This window comes from Diaphorina citri, unplaced genomic scaffold (assembly GCF_000475195.1).
Source record: "Diaphorina citri unplaced genomic scaffold, Diaci psyllid genome assembly version 1.1 scaffold1984, whole genome shotgun sequence".
Lineage (NCBI taxonomy): Eukaryota > Metazoa > Arthropoda > Insecta > Hemiptera > Psyllidae > Diaphorina > Diaphorina citri.
The window spans coordinates 3510-24993 of record NW_007379410.1 but is presented as its reverse complement, the minus strand read 5'-3'; the positions used below and the strand labels follow the sequence as shown (position 1 = coordinate 24993).

Sequence of the window (21484 nt, the reverse complement as noted above, 5' to 3'; positions counted from 1 at the left end):
TTTTGAATATTTTCGATAGGTACAGATAGGTATGTACATGAAGGTTTTTCATATATGTAGAAATTCCTACATACCTACAGAACTTCACAATAAAAATTTGAAGAATGTACAAAAACTGGTAACATGTGAATTTATTTTTCACTAGTCGAAACATTTGTTGGTCAGTTCAGTTTCATCCGACCAGAGTGAGAATGCTACCTCTTCACACCAGAGACAGCAGCACTTCTTTCCCACCATAGGAAGGTAATTTGTTGGTCAGTTGCTATTTTTCCCCCCAAGAGGGAGTAGCTCACACCATAATGGGATCTTCATCGGATGGCAAATTGTTGGAGTTCCTCTTCTTGAGGGGAGGATGACTATGTTTCTTAGGCTGGTCTGCTAGGGCGATTATCTTGGCTGGTTTTGTACTGTACGAGGAAAACGAGGACTGGTCCGCTGAAAATAGAAGAAAATTCATTTTTTATGTCGGTTAAAATAATGATAATCCAATGAAAATACCTAAATAAAAGAAACAACAACATAAAAGAAACTTTCTACATTAATCACCCCAACCCCTACATTGAACTCTACTTGCACCTAAATTAGTTGTGCTAACCAAGAAAGTTAAGTCTTATTGTTGATTCTACACATAACTATGTATTTTTATAATTTTGCTAATTTTCTACACTAGGAAAGTTGGTGAAATCCCCCCTCTTAATACATTAACTACATTCGAGTTGTTTTCTCGCAGATCGCCCAGTTATGTGTATACGTGAGGAGTCTGAGGAGCATAAACTTTTTTGTTCTTTTGGTGGATTTTCAATATTTTATTTTTTGGTTCAGTAAAGAACTTGGGCCTATTTCGTTATACTTATTGGGAAAAATCCTACAATGCTGCAGTGAGCACCAAAGTTGTGACATAATAACACAAAGAAATTGCATTTACATTACATTTCTGATTTTCACTTACAAGAGGAAGGCACAGCGTCGATTTCATCCAAAGACCCGTCGTCCGTGGACAGCAGATCGTCGTCCGAATTCGTCCGGGTAAGCGACGGCAGACGACACGTCAGATGGTCCTTCTCCTTCTTGATCTCCTCCAGATGGTTCACCAGGAGGTCCTCCTCCTCCAGAAGTTTCTTGGCGGGCGCTAGCTCCTCTGGATGGAAAATCTGAAGAAGAGAGGGAAACAGTGGGAATTAATTAAATGAAAATTAAGGTCCTTCTCTGTCTTGATCTCCTCCAGATGGTTCACCAGAAGGTTCTCCTCCTCCAGAAGTTTCTTGGCGGGCGCTAGCTCCTCTGGATGGAAAATCTGAAGAAGAGAGGGAAACAGTGGGAATTAATTAAATGAAAATTAAGGTCCTTTCTGTCTTGATCTCCTCCAGATGGTTCACCAAAAGGTTCTCTTCCTCCAAAAGATTCTTGGCGGGGGCCAGCTCCTCTGGATGGAAAATCTGCGGTAGACAGGAAGGCAAACGTCAGAGATGACCATTAAATATACCAACTGTCTAATGGTCGGTTTCACCAATTTTTTTTTCAGCCTCCAGCTAGAAGGCCTGTTAAACCAACAGCCTGTTAAGTTCCGTTTAATTTGTATAGCCTTAACACCTTCTTCTTTTCCCATGTTCCCATGGGGTCGACGTTTTTCGTCAACCTCTCAATCAGTCCTAGCTAGTGTGATTACTTGGGGCTGACGTTTGGTTTTGGCTTCCCACTAAAGTTTAGTGACTAAACCCTTGCTATTTCTCTAGTGAGGGGAATTTATGACTGGTATCCTTCCTGTTTAAAGTCCCTCAGCCAGGCTCGAGATTCGTAGAAGCTTAGGCCATCCTTTAGGGCTGTTTGCCCCTACAGCTAAGCTTCGGATTAGGAGGCATCGCCGTTCATGTCACTCATCCATTTAGTGGTCTTGCTCGGCGTAGCTTAACAAAAACGAACCGGAAAATAGCCTATAACTTTTTAATAAAATTTTACATTACTTTCCTTTAAATAAAAAATTAAATCAGAATTCCTCTAAGTATTCTTGATAATAAATATTAATTAACAAGTAAAAATTGCAAAGAAAACTTACTTTTTTCTAGCTCACTATAGAAAACTAACAAAATGATTTTCGAATATTTTCGATAGGTACAGATAGGTATATACATGAAGGTTTTTCATATATGTAGAAATTCCTACATACCTACAGAACTTAAGAATAAAAATTTGAAGAATGCACAAAAACTGGTAACATGTGAATTTATTTTTCACTAGCCGAAACCCGTCGCTTCGCTCCTGATTTCTGCTACTAAATCCTTAAGGCATCGCCGTTCATGTCACTCATCCATTTAGTGGTCTTGCTCGGCGTAGCTTAACAAAAACGAACCGGAAAATAGCCTATAACCTTCATGGGAGTGCAAGCAATAAGTTCACAAAGTTTCATAGCAATCGGATGAGCGGTTTGGCCAGGCATAAAGTTCAAACAAACACACACACACAAACAAATATTCATTTTACATTCCTTTTTATATATTAGATTACTTACTTTTTCATACTTTCCATTCAGGCTATTTATTCTGGGTTTAATACGAATCGGTTCTAAACCTTCGGTTTTAGATTCGTGGGACTCAGCACAACTTAGGGACCCCTAAACTTGACCCCCTAGATGAGCTTTTTGAGTATGTGTACTTTCGGTTCAGGAAACCAATTACTTTTGGTTTAAGAAACCATGATGTACTCAGTACATGGCATCTTCCAGTACATTGTACTGGAAGATGCCATTTAGGTACTTTCGGTTTAAGAAACCATTTACTTATGGATTAAGAGATTGGTTTGATGAGATTGGTTTTACAATCTCAGAACTAGCGGCTGCTTTGGAAGCATTTCCTGTCATTCATTTACATATTTACCTGTGCTGATTTGTTGGTCAGTTCAATTTCTTCCCACTAGAGAGAGCCGGTTGCTATTTTTCCCCAACAGAGGGAAATGATTTGTTGGTCAGTTCAATTTCTTCCCACTAGAGAGAGCCGGTTGCTATTTTTCCCCAACAGAGGGAAATAACTTGTTGGTCAATTCAATTTCTTCCCACTAGAGAGAGCCGGTTGCTATTTTTCCCCAACAGAGGGAAATAATTTGTTGGTCAATTCAATTTCTTCCCACTAGAGAGAGAGCCGGTTGCTATTTTTCCCCAACAGAGGGAAATAATTTGTTGGTCAATTCAATTTCTTCCCACTAGAGAGAGCCGGTTGCTATTTTTCCCCAACAGAGGGAAATAATTTGTTGGTCAATTCAATTTCTTCCCACTAGAGAGAGCCGGTTGCTATTTTTCTCCAACAGAGGGAAATAATTTGTTGGTCGGATTTGACTCGTAAATTTACGATAATTTTACGCGACGGGGCAAAAACCTCCGTCGTGTTTGAAAGCAAAATGTCTGACGGTAAAAAAAAAGAACTTTTTTAAAACAATTTTATTTAATTTGTATTTTAGAATCATTTAAAAAAAATCCTACAAATTAGAGCAATGGGCAAGTTAGGACGAATGTGTTAGATGAAAAAGTTGGTAGTTTTTATTTTGGAGAGGGAGAAACTGGGAAAAAGTTTGGCGAGTTGTCCGGTATTTTTTTTGAAACCGGGCCCCAAATGCTTATTTCTTCGATGTTTAAATTCAACTCAACTGAGCGTTTGTGTTAGCGATGTACTTTTTGTGGGTTTAGAGGATTTTTACTTTTTGTTGGTCAGTTCAATTTCTTCCCACTAGAGAGAGCCGGTTGCTATTTTTCCCCAACAGAGGGAAATAATTTGTTGGTCAGTTGTGTTCTCGTGTTGACCCAGCACCTAAATGGTGAGTATTGTGTCTCTTATCGCGCATCTGATACTACGGGATGGGTATGCTACGAACATCTCAAAATATTGCAGAGGCACCAAGAAGTGCAGAATGTGTGCAGCAGAATCCGACCCCAACCACCAATGCTCTAAGAACCCACACTGCATTAATTGTAAAAACAACCATATTGCCAAAGAAGTGCAGAATGTGTGCAGCAGAATCCGACCCCAACCACCAATGCTCTAAGAACCCACATTGCATCAATTGTAAAGACAACCATATTGCCACATCCTTGGACACATCTCAAAATATTGCAGAGGCACCAAGAAGTGCAGAATGTGTGCAGCAGAATCCGACCCCAACCACCAATGCTCTAAGAAAAGACAACCATATTGCCACATCATCAGATTGCAAGGAACTCACCAAACAAAAGAACATAAAGAAGATGATGAGTGTAAGAAGAGTCCTCTACCATGAAGCTCTACAAACTTTCTCGACTAATGAAAACAACAAATATGCAATTGCAACAAAAAGCCTCACACAGGACGCTGATTTCCCCAGTCTCCCAACCAAACATGGTAATGAGAACATACAACAACAAATATGCAATTGCAACAAAAAGCCTCACACAGGACGCTGATTTCCCCAGTCTCCCAACCAAACATGGTAATGAGAACATACAAGCTTACATACCCTCCCCAGATTTCCTCAAGATTCCATTTTCAATGTCAAACAGGAAAACATCCCCCAACCCATTTTCTATTAAGAAAAAAGGGCCAACAGATAGCAAAGAACCTGCTCCAAAAAGGACAAAGAACACACACATACAAGAAAACAAACCCAACCCTCCCATACTCCAAAACAAACCCCTCCTTGGTGTATCCTTTGGTAAAAATACTTCTTCCCAGAACAAAACTAATGGATCAAAATCCACCAATTCTTTCACAAAAGTTTTGGTAAAATACTTCTTCCCAGAACAAAACTAATGGATCAAAATCCACCAATTCTTCCACAAAAGCAACCTCAAACGAAACCTTCAACTTCACTGATGAGTCTCAGCACACACAATCTAGCAACTGGCTGCTAGGTGGCAACAAACTATTCCACGATGATAGTGCTCAAACTTCGAAAAAGACCTCACAAAATCCATAAAAAAATTTCCAAAATCCCTCGTTATCTCGGACACAGAAATGGAAGAAAATGAATCAAATAATATTTGAACTCGCTAACCATAATTACACCCTCCAACCACACATATTTTTCAAAATCATTATTACTACAAACAAAAATATTTTAGGTATCATGCAACTGGCTGCTAGGTGGCAACAAACTATTCCACGATGATAGTGCTCAAACAAACTTCCAAAAAGACCTCACAAAATCCATAAAAAATATTCCAAAATCCCCCGTTATCTCGGACAAAGAAATGGAAGAAAATGAATCAAATAATATTTGAACTCGCTAACCATAATTACACTCTCCAACCACACATATTTTTCAAAATCATTATTACTACAAACAAATATATTAGGTATCACTTAAAAACCTTCTTATCATGGAGAACCATGACATTAAAATAATCCAATGGAATTGCAACGGAATACGTGGCAAAATGGAGGAGATTAAGATGCTTCTCTCAAAATACAGCCCAAGCATTCTATGCATACAAGAAACTCGCCTACTTCAATCACTAGTTGTTAATTTCAACAACTACTCAATCTTCAGATACGACCATACTGGAGGCGAAACAGCAAGCCAAGGGCTAATAACCCTCGTCAAGAAATGCCACTATGTAAATAGAATCAACATACAATCTACATTACAAGCAATAGCCATCCAAATTAAACACCCTCACTGCTTAACCAACCTTCACTTCGCTTCATTTACTTAATCCCGCCCCTTAGTTGGAATATTTTGTTTATAGTTTATTGTATTATTTATTTCATTTCTTCTTTGTTATTATTCCTTTTGTTATATTTCTATTGTGTTAATAATCTCATTGTTTTGTAAATTTATTGTACATCTTTGTAATTGTAAATATTCCAAATAAAAAAGAGTTTCATAATAATAATACTTCCCCAATTAATCACATCTTTTCCTCTCATTAAACAAACATCAAAAAGTCTCTTTTTGCAACACCAAGCTTTTGACAGCTTCACTACCAGAGCCTTTGATTATAGCACTGGCAGTAAATTCGTACAACGCAACGTCAGCAAATTCCTCGACAACATTGCGGCTAATAAATCAAATGGCTATGAAGAATTACACAACTCAAAGGCATATTCAAATACGGTAGTTCAAGAAGTCAACAACCTCTGAATAGCAAAGTAATACATATTGAAAATTGAAATGTAAAATTAACCTTCACTATTAAATGTGAAAAGAACACGGATGGAATTGGTCGAAAATGGGAAAATAAATATACACTTCAACTATGAAAAAAAAAAAAAAAAAAATAGTTGACCTTGGTAGATTTTCAACACAGAAGGTATGCAAGGAGGCCGCACAGTCATCTAGGCTGGTGGCGTATGTCAGAGTTTCAAGGGGAAAGTTTTAAAAGGGGAAAGATATAAATTTTCTTTTCGGAATTTTCTCTCTTCTGAAGCTCGTTTCCCCTCTTTTGGCGTGATAGTGCTTCCCTAACTTCTTCCATGGAGGATACAAAAAAAATGCTTTTTCATTAATTTACTAATAGAAAGTAAAAATAATAATCACTAATTGGCATCCAGGGAGTTGGGCGTCATGCGGTTCGCCTCTTCGTGATAGGCCACCCTGTATGTGGAAAAAGAAGAAAGAATCATGTAGATAAAGAATGTAATTTTAATTGATAGAGAAAGGGAAAATAACTTCTACAACTTCACAGGTATGTTTTAGATTTTAGTTTTAGTTTATTGGTCTATCAGATCAATAAACTAAATGTTTCGCTTCGCTCGTGAGGGCATCATCACTTCATCAGTGATAACTGACACAAAGAAAGGAAGGGGCACGGTTATTCCAGTGGTAATGCACTTGCTTGCCATGCAGAAGGTTCCGGATTCAAATCCCACCATCGACAAAAATTTGCAATCGTTTTTCGATTGCAAATATTTCAACGGGTTACTTTCTGGTGTTCTCGTGTTGACCCAGCACCTAAATGGTGAGTATTGTGTCTCTTATCGCGCATCTGATACTACGGGATGGGTATGCTACGACACAGACCACATGCGTCTAGTGTAGAAGTTTTTTCAAACAGCCTACTCAATCTTCAGATACGACCATACTGGAGGCGAAACAGCAAGCCAAGGGCTAATAACCCTCGTCAAGAAATGCCACTATGTAAATCGAATCAACATACAATCTACATTACAAGCAATAGCCATCCAAATTAAACACCCAACCTAAAACTTCCTAAAAATATGCAACATATATACATCCACCCATCTCACCGGCTACAACAAACAGAGATCTGCAACCTCATCGAGCAACTTCCAACCCCCTTCCTACTCATTGGTGACTACAATACCCACAACCCCATATGGGGAAGCGCAAACCGTTGCAACAAAGGTAAGATAATTGAAAATATACTCTACTGTCTACTTTCTACTTTCTGTCTGTCTTTCTCGTTCTACTTTCTACTACTCTACTTTCATCCCACTAGAGAGAGCGTTCTCAAAAATGGCACGTTTCCTTATTTTTGGCGCTTAAATAAAAAAATGCCGATTTTTGGTACGAAGACGGTGACTAGGTGTTTTACAAACACTTTTTTAAACCTCACCTGGCGAGATGAAAGATAAGCCGCTCCATCAGGTCAAAGTTGGGTTTGGGCAGCGTTTTCAATATGGAGAACAGAGTGGACACCCGGTCTTCAGTCAAATCTGCCGCCCTGAGAAATTCCTCATAGTATTCGAACGTCAAGAGCGGTTCTGGCATTTCCCGCAGAAATAGTTTGAGCAGATTGGCCAAAATGTGGACGGAGTACACCTCCAACTCTAGCTCGGGTAGTTTGCCCTCGTCTATCTTGGTTTTGAGCTCTTGAATTTTGGAATGTATCTGAGAAAAGAAAGGGGAATTGTACTTGGCGGAAAAGTTTTGACGTAGAAGGTTTTTAGGGGAGATTTCATTTCTTTTTGTCCTCGTTTATCTTGGTTTTGAGCTCTTGAGTTTTGGAATGTATCTGAGGAAAAAAAAATGGGAAATGTACTTGGCGGAAAAGTTTTGACGTAGAAGGTTTTTAGGGGAGATTTCACTTCTTTTTGCCCTCGTCTATCTTGGTTTTGAGCTCTTGAATTTTGGTATGTATCTGAGGGAAAAAAATGGGAAATGTACTTGGCGGAAAAACTTTTGACAGGGAAGGTTTTTAGGGAAGATTTCATTAATTTTTGAGCTTTTAAGTTTGCTTTTTTTTTTTCAAGGGAACAATTTGAGCAGATTGGCAAAAATGTATACTGCTAGTTCTGACTCAGGTAGTTTGCCCTCGTCGATTTTGGTTTTGAGCTCTTGAATTTTGGAATGTATCTGAGGAAAGAAAATGGGAAATGTACTTGGCGGAAAAGTTTTGACATGGAAAGTTTAAAGGGAAGATTTCGCATCTTCTTTTTTTTCAAGAGGTTCGATAGGGGGAACTGTAATTACTGAGGTTTTATCGTCCCGAAAGCGAAAGACAAGACTGACCTTTCACTGCTTAACCAACCTTGTGCGAACACGATGGCCAGGGAGTTGGGCGTCATGCGGTTCGCCTCTTCGTGATAGGCCACCCTGTATGTGGAAAAAGAAGAAAGAATCATGTAGATAAAGAATGTAATTTTAATTGATAGAGAAAGGGAAAATAACTTCTACAACTTCACAGGTATGTTTTAGATTTTAGTTTATTGGTCTATCAGATCAATAAACTAAATGTTTCGCTTCGCTCGTGAGGGCATCATCACTTCATCAGTGATAACTGACACAAAGAAAGGAAGGGGCACGGTTAGTCCAGTGGTAATGCACTTGCTTGCCATGCAGAAGGTTCCGGATTCAAATCCCACCATCGACAAAAATTTGTACTCGTTTTTCGATTGCAAATATTTCAACGGGTTACTTTCTGGTGTTCTCGTGTTGACCCAGCACCTAAATGGTGAGTATTGTGTCTCTTATCGCGCATCTGATACTACGGGATGGGTATGCTACAACACAGACCACATGCGTCTAGTGTAGAAGTTGTTTCAAACAGCAGTAAAACACTTTTTTAAACCTCACCTGGCGAGATGAAAGATAAGCCGCTCCATCAGGTCAAAGTTGGGTTTGGGCAGCGTTTTCAATATGGAGAACAGAGTGGACACCCGGTCTTCAGTCAAATCTGCCGCCCTCAGGAATTCCTCATAGTATTCGAACGTCAAGAGCGGTTCTGGCATTTCCCGGAGGAACAACTTGAGCAGATTGGCCAGAATATGGACGGAGTACACTTCTAGTTCTAGCTCGGGTAGTTTGCCCTCGTCTATCTTGGTTTTGAGCTCTTGAATTTTGGAATGTATCTGAGGAAATGGTTTTGGCTAAAAAAAAAAAAAAAATAAATAATAAAATAAAAAAAAACGAGTGGATGCCATTCGCACTAAAGCTTAGTGACTGAACCTTTGCTATTTCTCCAGTAAGGGGAATGTATGACTGGTATCCTTCCTGTTTAAAGTCCCTCAGCCAGGCTCGAGATTCGTGGAAGCTTAGGCCATCCTTTAGGGCTGTTTGCCCCTACAGCTAAGCTTCGGATTAGGAACTTTTTGTGCATGGAGTTTAGCGAACCAGCCAGACTAAGCTGGTCTACTCCCTGTTTAAAGTCTTTCAGACAGACTATTATGAATGAATTGAAATAAAAAAAAAAAAATACCTTAGAGCTTCGTATTTGTCGTATCCGCGTATTGGCGGAATGTCGGGCCGTATCCAAATCGTCAATATCCTTCAGGGTGACCGCCAATTTCTTCAGCTGCTCGGATATGATCAGCTCAATGCATAGCGTTTGCCGCGAGATGTCGCTCAGAGCGTCCTGGGCGGGGAAATGCCGGAATGTCGGGCCGTATCCAAATCGTCAATATCCTTCAGGGTGACCGCCAATTTCTTCAGCTGCTCGGATATGATCAGCTCAATGCACAGCGTTTGCCGCGAGATGTCGCTCAGAGCGTCCTGGGCGGGAAAATGGCGCTGGCGGAGAATACAGGGTGCGAACACGATGGCCAGGGAGTTGGGCGTCATGCGGTTCGCCTCTTCGTGATAGGCCACCCTGTATGTGGAAAAAGAAGAAAGAATCATGTAGATAAAGAAAGTAATTTTAATTGATGGAGAAAGGGAAAATATGTATGTGGAAAAAGAAGAAAGAATCATGTAGATAAAGTAATTTTAATTGATAGAGAAAGGGAAAATAACTTCTACAACTTCACAGGTATGTTTTAGATTTTAGTTTATTGGTCTGATTCAGACCAACCAATAAACTAAATGTTTCGCTTCGCTCGTGAGGGTATCATCAATTCATCAGTGATAACTGACACAAAGAAAGGAAGGAAGGGGCACGGTTAGTCCAGTGGTAATGCACTTGTTTGCCATGCAGAAGGTTCCGGATTCAAATCCCACCATCGACAAAAATTTGTACTCGTTTCGATTGCAAATATTTCAACGGGTTACTTTCTGGTGTTCTCGTGTTGACCCAGCACCAAAATTTGTACTCGTTTTTCGATTGCAAATATTTCACCGGGTTACTTTCTGGTGTTCTCGTGTTGACCCAGCACCTAAATTTTGTACTCGTTTTTCGATTGCAAATATTTCAACGGGTTACTTTCTGGTGTTCTCGTGTTGACCCAGCACCTAAATGGTGAGTATTGTGTCTCGTATCGCGCATCTGATACTACGGGATGGGTATGCTACGACACAGACCAGATGCGTTGTTAGTGTAGAAGTTGTTTCAAAGTTGGTAAAGGGCACTTTTTCGTAAAATTCCCTGACTTTTCCAGTCTCCATGAAATTCCCTGACTTTTCCCGGTTTTCCAGTCTGGTAGACACCCTGCGACACAGACCACATGCGTCTAGTGTAGCAGTTGTTTCAAACAGCGGTAAAACACTTTTTCAAACCTCACCTGGCGAGATGAAAGATAAGCCGCTCCATCAGGTCAAAGTTGGGTTTGGGCAGCGTTTTCAATATGGAGAACAGAGTGGACACCCGGTCTTCAGTTAAATCTGCCGCCCTCAGGAATTCCTCATAGTATTCGAATGTCAAAAGCGGTTCTGGCATTTCCCGGAGGAACAACTTGAGCAGATTGGCCAGAATATGGACGGAGTACACTTCTAGTTCTAGCTCGGGTAGTTTGCCCTCGTCTATCTTGGTTTTGAGCTCTTGAATTTTGGAATGTATCTGAGGAAAAAAAATGGGAAATGTACTTGGCGGAAAACTTTTGACAGGGAAGGTTTTTAGGGAAGATTTCATTAATTTTTGAACTTTTAAGTTTGCTTTTTTTTCAAGGGAACAATTTGAGCAGATTGGCCAAAATGTGGACGGAGTGTAGGTACTTCTAGTTCTAACTCAGGTAGTTTGCCCTGTTATAGTCCCGAAAGTGAAAGACAAGACTGACCTTTCACTGCTTGACCAACCTTCACTTCGCTTCATTTACTTAATCCCGCCCCTTAGTTGGAATATTTTGTTTATAGTTTATTGTATTATTTATTTCATTTCTTCTTTGTTATTATTCCTTTTGTTATATTTCTATTGTGTTAATAATCTCATTGTTTTGTAAATTTATTGTATATCTTTGTAATTGTAAATATTCCAAATAAAAAAGAGTTTCATAATAATAATACTTCCCCAATTAATCACATTTTTTCCTCTCATTAAACAAACATCAAAAAGTCTACACTTCAACAAAGAAAAAAAAAAAAAAAAAAAATAGTTGACCTTGGTAGATTTTCAACACAGAAGGTATGCAAGGAGGCCGCACAGTCATCTAGGCTGGTGGCGTATGTCAGAGTTTCAAGGGGAAAGTTTTAAAAGGGGAAAGATATAAATTTTCTTTTCGGAATTTTCTCTCTTCTGAAGCTCGTTTCCCCTCTTTTGGCGTGATAGTGCTTCCCTAACTTCTTCCATGGAGGATACAAAAATAATAATACTTTCTCATTACTTTAGTAATAGAAAGTAAAAATAATAATAGATTTGATAGAGGGAACTGTAACTGCTGAAGTATTACCGAAAGCGAAGAGAGATGAAAGACAGGAAGACAGGATAGGAAAAAGCCCAGCCATTCCGAGAACGAACTTTCTCTGTTTAGGATAAAGTCCGCCTCGGACGGGAATCGAAGCCGCAATCAAGCGCTGCTGAAGTCTTACTGTCCCAAAAGCAAAGAGAGAAGAAAGACAGGATAGGAGAAAGCCAGCCGTTCCGAGAACGAACCTGATCTTTTAAGGATGAAATCCGCCACGGGCGGGAATCGAACCTACGAGCATATAAGGCGCTACCCTCTAAGCTCAACTAGGTTACGCCACTACATGTAGGCATGTTTTGTTCGAATTTCCTGACTAGGTCCGTTCGTATAAGATAATTATGGTCATATACAGAGGGGGCTGAAGATTAAGCGTACAGATAAGAGACTTATTGCGTGTTGTGTGCGCGATGTTAATGAACTTCGCTTTGTGGTGCTTTGTTCAACTTAGGCCTATCGAGAATGGTCGGGAAAAAATTACGCCACTACATGTAGGCATGTTTTGTTCGAATTTCCTGACTAGGTCCGTTCGTATAAGATAATTATGGTCATAAACAGAGGGGGGTGAAGATTAAGCGTACAGATAAGAGACTTATTGCGTGTTGTGTGCGCGATGTTGATGAACTTCGCTTTGTGGCGCTTTGTTCAATTTAGGCCTGTAGAGAATGATCGGGAAAAAGATGTAGGAATGAAAATTGTAACACACACAATCCACATGGCTAATGTGAAAATATAGTTTAAAAATGACAACCTAGTTAGCTTGGTTGGTAGCGCGTTTGCCTTCTTAGCGCTAGGCCGCGGCGCGGGTTCGATTCCACCCCGGGGCTGATTTTATCTTGAACGGATATTGTTTGTTCTCGGAACGGCTGGCTTTCTCCTATCCTGTCTTACTTCTCTCTTCAATTTCGGGACGAAAAGACCTTAGCAGTTAAAGTTCCCTCTGTCAAAACCTCTTCGAAAAATGACAACCTAGTTAGCTTGGTTGGTAGCGCGTTTGCCTTCTTAGCGCTAGGCCGCGGCGCGGGTTCGATTCCAGCCCGGGGCTGATTTTATCTTGAACGGATATTGTTTGTTCTCGGAACGGCTGGCTTTCTCCTATCCTGTCTTCCTTCTCTCTTCAATTTCGGGACGAAAAGACCTTAGCAGTTAAAGTTCCCTCTATCAAAACCTCTTCGGAAAAAAAGGCTCTGAATTAACACAAATAATTCACGATTTGATTTTTCTATTCTATTCTATTCTACTTACGCCGGATTTCCTGTAGATCCCCTCCGTGTATATGCCTCGCAGCTCAATGGTCGTAATGAGTCGATCCACCAGGCTCGGTACTTTGCCGTCGCTCGAACTGAGCTGACTGAGCGGCACGCCAAACACGCGATGACCGTGTGAGCGTGCCGCACTGCTGCGTGCCAGACCGCACTCGCCCATGATCCGGGTGTAACACTTGCGGTGACATGTGTGACGACAATCTGGGGATGAGAATGGTGGATTAAGTACGGGAAATTGGATAAATTACATCTTTTTTTTTTTTAACAAGTTTCCATTTATATTTGATCGACAAAAAACTCAGAACATACATTTTTCATATAAATGGTATACCCATCCGTATAAGCAAAGCTTGTGCCACGGATGGGGAAAAATTATGACCCTTGTATACCCTAGTGTACTTTCTACAAACATAATTTTGTCAAAAGATCCCAATTCTTGGTAAATCTATTGTTTTAAAAAAAAGGCCAAACATTCTTTAAATCTTTTGAGGGATTGTAAATATAAAACCTGTTGTCTGTCCTCTTTGTTGTGCAAGACGTACCTACGTACATATAGATACCTTCTGTCCTATATCGACACAATTTTTCATATAAATGGTATACCCATCCGTATAAGCAAAGCTTGTGCCACGGATGGGGAAAAATTATGACCCTTGTATACCCTAGTGTCCTTTCTACAAACGTAATTTTGTCAAAAGATCCCAATTCTTGGTAAATCTATTGTTTTAAAGAAGGCCAAGTTGTGCAAGACGTACCTACGTACATATAGGTATCTACCTTCTTTCCTATATCGACACGTGTGAATATGTAATTAATTGCATTCATACATACATTCGTCTCAGCCTGGCATAAGAGTTTGAGTGAGGTCTACAGTTCACAGAACTACTAGTACATATTATGTGGGTTGAGAGCACGGGAATTTAGGACAGTAGTATAAAAATTGAAGGCTTTATTGTACGGAACTTTGAGTGCACGGTATTTTTTGTCATTTAGTACGAAAGTTTAGGTCGTATTGTACGGAAATTTGTTTTGGGAGTACGAAATTCCAGGCCAACTTTCATTAAGGCTCATAGTGAAAGAAAAAATCAGTGGTTGGGTGGAAGAGCTCCTCCAGGAGAACCCTGCCACTTAAAATAAAGCCATAAAAAAGAGTTCACTTACTTCGAAAAAAAAATATTAATTTACTACAAATAAATCAAATCTAATCTAAATGAGTTCACTTACTCTGACACACCAGCATACGTTCAATGGGCCACTTGAAGAGGGAGTTACAAATTTCACAGGCAGTGGGAATGTTGATGATCTTCGACTCCAACTCGTGACCCAAGTACACAATACGGTCCTCCTGTAAGTAAAATCAAAATCAAATCTCAAATTATTTGTGGTAAAGCAGAGCTTTTTCACAACTTTAGTGGGTATCACAACATTACTAAGTGCGGTCCTCCCGTAAGTATAACGTTATTGCACTTCGACTCGAGAAGCTCGCCTGGTAAACAGGAGAGTGTGAGTCCAATCCTACTAAGTAAAGAGGAATTTAAAAAAAAAAAATCAAAATTGAAGTTCAACCGAGAAAAGGAGGAGAAGAAAGAGAGACGACACCGAAGCGAATACAATAGTCCGTCCACTATACCTTTTATTATTAGTAATAATAAAGGAAGGACGGACTAAAAAAAGAAGGAGAAAGATGGCATGAAGGAGAGAAGATAATTATTTTAAGAGGTGAAATAATATTACAAAAATTTGGAGAAAGAGAAGGAAGAGAAAAAGAAGAAGGTGAAATGATATTACTGACAACGAAATCTCCATATCGTTGGGGTCGAGTGGATTGGAACACATCAGATGCCTTCAGGGACACTCCATTTGTCAAGGGTTTTCCTTGTCCTTTGGATCTATCAGAAGAAGGTGAAATGATATTACTGACAACGAAATCTCCATATCGTTGGGGTCGAGTGGATTGGAACACATCAGATGCCTTCAGGGACCTCCATTTGTCAAGGGTTTTCCTTGTCCTTTGGATCTATCTAACCTGCCTCGGTGGTGTAGTGGTCAAGGCGCTCGCCTGGTAAACAGGAGGGCGTGGGTTCAATCCCAGCCGAGGTATGGAATTTTATCTTCAATATAATTTGAGAATTTGACCACAATAATAGTAGTAGCCAGCCTACTGCTGGAGTAAAGGGACTTTTCAGTCCTATGCGAGCAGTATAAATAAGCACTATTATTATTTATTTTAAAGAAACCATTTTCTGATGGAAATTTGCAACGAAACAATAAGCGTACCTGTTTTCGACTCGCCTTCTTGTCCTTCTTCCGCTCTTTCGTCCTCTTCGCCTTTCCACTCCGCGGCTTTTCCGCCTCTATACTGCCGCCCCGAGAATTCATAAACTCGTTCATAAAGCCGCGAAACGCGTTGACGCCCATCGTGACCGGAAAATCCCGGCCCGGGTTTTCCTGATGTGAGACAGTTTGCATAACCTGGGAAAAGAAACGGGGTTAGAAGAAAAAGGGGAAGTGTTTCATTGTCAAAATAGGATAACTTTATGTTGAAATAGATATTTGTGCTTTATTTAGACTGTCGAATGGAGGAGTTGCAATTGGGAAAATATTATTAATAAATGGTCGATTCCTACGTAATAAGTTGTGAAAAATCCAAATCTGAGGTCAAAACTCCAAAAAGTTAGAGATATTGTAAAAGAACACTCAAATAAGCATCATTCAATAGGATAAGGAAAGTCGTGTGATGTTCACACCAGATTTTTTTTTATCTAAGGAGTACTGTTTTATCAAGGAGTAATTTTTAAATGAGGAGTACTTTTTATTTAGGGAGCACTTTTTTTATTTAAGGAGTACGTTTTATTTAAGGTTATTTACTAACCTCTGTGGTTGGTGGTTCGAGTCCAAGTCAAGTCATGAAATTCAGCGTAATGCACTTAGCGGGGAAGGCACTTGTGACGGGCATTTATGCATATACCAATTCATTTATGCATATGCATATCCTTTTTTCTTAGATACTTTTTATTCAAGAGGTATCTACTACCTACGTATGTACGTAATCTACTTTTGCATAATTTTGAAGGACTATTAGGCAAAGTTTTGTAGACATACGCTCGTACATATGTGGTTGAAATATTTAGGTAGAGTATCCCACGTAAATAATTTTGCGAGGGGACTTTTTTACCCACATAAATAATTTCGCGAGGGAATTATTTACAGACGAAAACATTTCTCTTTTTTTTTCCATTTGCCGAAGGGGGGGGCGAGATTCCACTAATGGACGGGGGGGATACTCCAGATTTTCGAAGCCTGGCCTACAGTACAGGAGAAAAATGAAGCTTGAAGGTAGGGGAGGGGGATGGCCGGGCCCCCTCGACCCCAATTTTTCGGAGTCTGACGTACAGTAAAGGAGAAAAATGGAGCTCGAGAGGGTGGGTTCGGCCTAAATATGGCCCTGGTTTAGATTTAGTTAGGGCTGAACTATAGGATTACTGTAAGGTTAACCAAGTACTGTAATATACATGTTTCGTGGTAATGCTCAACATTTTTGTATACTTATGTAAGTATGTATGTACATATGTAAGAAATTTGTTTAGTTTATTATTATTTTTTGTCTTACTACCTACATAATTTAGTCACTGGATTTACCCATGACAAACTTGGACTTTGGTCGCTTTAATTGCCTCCTCCTTCTCTCTCCTTACCCTCCTCTTTCTTATTTTTCTCCTTTTTTGCCTCCTTGTATTCTTTCTCTTTCTCTCTTCTATCTCTCTTCTTCCTTCCCCTTTTTCTTTAAACTCTCCTCTTTCTTCTCTCTTCAACTCCTTCTTCTTCTCTTCGATCTGTCCTTCTTTCTCCTCCTCCTTTTTCTCCTCCTTCTGCCCTCTTACAACTTTTCTCCTAATATCCTTCTTCCTGTCCCCTTCAAGTTTTTTTTCGGCGCACAAATTGCATGGTGATTACAAAGATGTATGTGGTTATGTCACGAAAATTCAAAGTCAGGTCGGGGGCCAAGGGTCATTGCTTGAGGTTAAATGACCACTGGTCAGACGAAGTGAAAGGGGAGGGAGGGAGGGACCAAAGTTCGGAGTACACAGCACAGGGCTTTCCAACTTTCAATTACTTCATATGTAGGCATTCAACTGATATACTTCGAAAAAGAAAGAACTCGATTTTTTGGATGAATAAAAAATGCGTAACTACAGAGGTCTTATTGTTCCGAAATTGAAGAGAGAAGGTCAGGATAGGAGAAAGCCAGCCGTTCTTAGAACAAACCCTATCTGTTTAGGATAAAGTTCGCCCCGGGCGGGAATGGAACCCGCGACTAGCGCCTACAAGGTCGACGTGCTACCTTCCAAGCTAACTAGGGGGCTTTTTTTCTGATGAATAAAAAATGCTTCCGTACCGTATGGATTTTTTTTCTCTAGAATATTGGATAGAAATCTAAGGAGCGCGGTAGCGTTCCGCCCCGCCAAGTCAAAATGGTTTGACAGCGCTACAAGAGATATAGGCGTATAGATTTTTTTTTCTCTAGAATATTGGATAGAAATCTAAGGAGCGCGGTAGCGTTCCGCCCCGCCAAGTCAAAATGGTTTGACACCGCTACAAGAGATATTATACGCCACAGAGAAAGTAGCCGTTAATTATTAGTTGAGGGTTATGTCTCAAAAAAAGTTTGAATTTCGACAGACATTCAATCAATGGATTTTACAGGTGGCAGAGATGCTTGAAAAGAACCTACATTGATAGAAGGAACTATTACTGCTAAGGTCTTATCGTCCGGAAAGCGAAGAGAGAAGTAACACAGGACAGAAGAAAGTTAGACGTTCCAAGAACGAACCTTACCTGTTTAGGATGAAATCTGCCCCGGGCGGGGTACAAGGCAGACGTGCTAGCCTCCAAGCTAGACGCGGGTTCAATTCCCGCCCGGGTTGGATTTTATCCTGAACGGATAATGTTCGTTCCCGGAACCGCTGGCTTTCTCCTATCCTGTCCTCCTCTCTTCGATTTTGGGACGATAAGACCTAAGCAGTTATAGTTCCCTCTTCCCTCTATCAAACCTCTTGGAAAAAAGTTCCCAATGGATCAGTGAAGTTAAATAACGTAGGTTGGTATCTCGATGGATTAACATCTTAAAAAAAAAAAAGCTAGACTGTTTTTCTCATTTCTAAAAACGTTCCTTTTTGTTTCTGCTCTGTTGCCAGATCTACAAGATGGACGTGGACGGTGGTGCCAGTTCGTCACACGTAGACCGAGTGTTCAAACAGGCCCTGCGCGAGTTCAAGGACAACCTGGTGGCCACGTACAGTGTTGCCGTTAATCAGAACCAGACTGAAAAGTTGAACATCAAAAATTGTCATCATTGTTTTGATTAGTGTCAAATTACCAAAAATTAAATTTTCAAGGTGGTCGGAATTTCATTTGGCTCAGTGTATTATACGCCACAGAGAAAGTAGCCGTTAATTATTAGTTAAGGAAGAATCTGTCTGTAATAATCTCCCCTTTTCCTTGTTCACTAGTGTACAATCGCCGATGCTGTCATAATTGGTCAAAGTTTAATGAGGCGATCGCGTGTCGTACCTCATCATGTGTGTGGTCGAATGTAGGTCGCGGTAGGATTTGTGACATGTGACACCTGAAGATTTTTCATTATTATTGTTATTTTAACTAAAGCTTTTTTGTGATTAGGAACAAACTTTTGGAGAATCCTGCCGCATTAAATAAAACCATAAAAAAAGCAGAAGGAAAAATCCTTGATAGTCAATTCCTGCAAAGGACATTTCGATTTTACGAAATCACAGCCTCTTCAGATTTTTGATCATAGCCCCCCTAATTTTTTACCAAATTTTGACAGAATCGGACTAAGCGGCCGATCGGGCCTAAAAAAAGGAAAAAAAAAGAAAAACAAAACAAACAAAGAAACAAACAATGGAAAAAGAAAAAAAAAATCAAACATTGACCTACCTGTTTCAAGTAATCAACAAATCAACTAATGAAATGTATCATTGATTTGAAACACTCGTCAAAATCGTTAGGTAACAGGAAAAATCACCCAAACTCAAAAGTTCCCGACCCGAAAAGCCGTCAACCGAAGTTCTCAACGCTGAAAGTCCAACTGGACATGGACAGAATGGACTAATGAAATCCAAACGTCCAAAGTCCGTTCAAATGCCCAGATTTCATGACTTGTGCTGTAAAGGAGGAGAAAAATGGCCTTGAGCCTAAGTTGCGAAAGAAAGGGAGGGAGGGGGTAAAAAAGGGACTACAAAAATCACAGAATATTTCCCCCCCCCTCCTTAAAATACTTATGTGGCTATACCTACTCCTACCTACCTAAATATTTTTTCAACTAACTATGTATCTACTTTATTTCTAAAAGCCGCTTTCTGAGTCTACTCCTTCCTATTAGATTTGACAACATTGCCTAGTAGTCACGTACAGTGTTGCCGTCAATCAGAACCAGACTGAAAAGTTGAACATCAAGTACAAGGATCTGATCGTCAACTTTCTACAGGTAAGTTTGACAACATTGTATTTATGTCTACTAGGATTATTTTCTACTGTTAGATTTGACAACATTGCCTAGTAGTCACGTACAGTGTTGCCGTCAATCAGAACCAGACTGAAAAGTTGAACATCAAGTACAAGGATTTGACCGTCAACTTTCTACAGGTAGGTTTGACAACGTTGCGTTTATTTCTAGTGGAAATATCGAATCCTATTCGTTTAGGACAAAGTTCGTCCCTGGCGGGAAAAGAACCCGCGATCTAGCGCTTTCAAGGCAGGCGCGCTCTAAGCTAACAAAAAAAAAAAACTTAGTAACATGTTACTCGGATACAGACCATCCGGAGATGTTCTACACCTGAGCAGTACTGTCCTGTAGAGTCCATTTTATTCATCATGATCCTTCACACCTTCACATGTCTCTGCGTGTTAACGCAACCACGGAATTGTAAACCAAGCAAGCCTGGTCTGGTCATCGCTGTCTATCCTGCCATCCGCCGATACCCTAACCGACTCGATTATACTGGTATCAGTAAAAACCTAAATACTCACCTTCTTCTTCATCCGAGTGCCCACAGTCATTAGTGCCACGATCAACATCTTGAGTATAAGCAAGGCCGCGTAGAACGCATAGCATGAGAACACCGCATTCGTGGACGTCCAGAAGGTAGGGCCTTCGAAACTGTTGGCCAATTCTTCGGCCATTCCTGTGCCGGGGTCTTGTTGGATGTTTTGAAAGGGAAGGCCGCCTTCGTTTTGGCCGCCGGGGCCGGCTGGGCGGAAGAGAGTTTCACTGACGGGCCGAAATAGGGGCGGAACGGAATCTTGCATCAAGTGGGTCGAGGGTTAGTCTGGGGAGAAAATAATAGAAAGTAAAGAGGGGGAAAGGATAAGTGGTCTACTTTATTGTGGCTGTATGTAAATTCCCCCGATTTTTTCAAGGGTCCTCATTTCCGGATGTAAATTCCCCCGAAAATGAAATCGACTACCTGAGTCTCAAATGGTAAACTATTTTTAACAAGTTTCCATTTATATTTGATCGACAAAAAACTCAGAACATACATTTTTCATATAAATGGTATACCCATCCGTATAAGCAAAGCTTGTGCCACGGATGGGGAAAAATTATGACCCTTGTATACCCTAGTGTTCTTTCTACAAATATAATTTTGTCAAAAGATCCCTGGTAAATCTATTGTTTTAAAAAAGGCCAAACATTCTTTAAATCTTTTGAGGGATTGTAAATATAAAACCTGTTCTCTGTCCTCTTTGTTGTACAAGACGTACCTACATACATATAGGTATCTACCTTCTTTCCTATATCGACACGTGTGAATATGTAATTAATTGCATTCATACATTCGTCTCAGCCTGGCATAAGAGTTTGATTGAGGTCTACAGTTCACAGAACAACTAGTACATATTATGTGGGTTGAGAGCACGGGAATTCTTCCTTCTATCAATGTAGGTTCTTTTCAAGCATCTCTGCCACCTGTAAAATCCATTGATTGAATGTCTGTCGAAATTCAAACTTTTTTAGAGACATAATTCATTGATTGAGAATGTCTGTCGAATTCAAACTTTTTTAGAGACATCTAGGTTACAAACTTTCTGAATGGTAAGAACGAAATGTGGGTCATCAAATCCACGATAGAAATATGAGGAGGGTGTCACTATAATTACTTCCTATTAGTTCTTCATTTTCGTCTGAAAGCTCCCGCGGTATTGTACTGTATTTTTACGTATGGGGGAGAA

At 40.0% G+C, this 21484-nt stretch overlaps 2 protein-coding genes and 1 long non-coding RNA gene across 7 annotated transcripts; 1 reads left to right on the top strand and 2 right to left on the bottom strand.

Moving 5' to 3' along the window:
- Positions 1 to 159: 159 nt before the first annotated feature.
- LOC103517835 (unconventional myosin-IXa-like) lies at positions 160 to 15710 on the bottom strand. The gene is made up of 8 exons (XM_026829802.1): positions 15512 to 15710; positions 14459 to 14579; positions 13215 to 13435; positions 10857 to 11131; positions 9798 to 10009; positions 9620 to 9660; positions 950 to 1151; positions 160 to 435 (listed from the first exon to the last, which is right to left on the bottom strand). The coding sequence occupies exons 1-8, from the start codon at positions 15701 to 15703 to the stop codon at positions 290 to 292; spliced, it is 1410 nt and encodes a 469-aa protein (XP_026685603.1). The 5' UTR covers positions 15704 to 15710; the 3' UTR covers positions 160 to 289.
- LOC113470984 lies at positions 2424 to 3315 on the bottom strand. The gene is made up of 2 exons (XR_003393853.1): positions 2751 to 3315; positions 2424 to 2712 (listed from the first exon to the last, which is right to left on the bottom strand). It is a non-coding gene; the product is annotated as an uncharacterized LOC113470984 (long non-coding RNA).
- LOC108253504 lies at positions 3864 to 5628 on the top strand. 5 transcript variants are annotated; one of them, XR_003393850.1, is made up of 5 exons: positions 3864 to 3977; positions 4183 to 4358; positions 4447 to 4677; positions 4745 to 5080; positions 5315 to 5628. XR_003393850.1 is itself a non-coding variant. In XM_026829803.1 (5 exons), exons 1-5 carry the CDS (start codon positions 3895 to 3897, stop codon positions 5237 to 5239), a joined length of 753 nt encoding a protein of 250 aa, XP_026685604.1. In that variant the 5' UTR covers positions 3864 to 3894; the 3' UTR covers positions 5240 to 5628. The 5 variants fall into 5 exon arrangements, 3 of the variants coding, with proteins under 3 accessions (XP_026685604.1, XP_026685605.1, XP_026685606.1); XR_003393851.1 differs by having other exon boundaries at positions 4447 to 4735; positions 4803 to 5080; XM_026829803.1 differs by having other exon boundaries at positions 4745 to 4870; positions 5103 to 5628.
- Positions 15711 to 21484: the final 5774 nt, after the last annotated feature.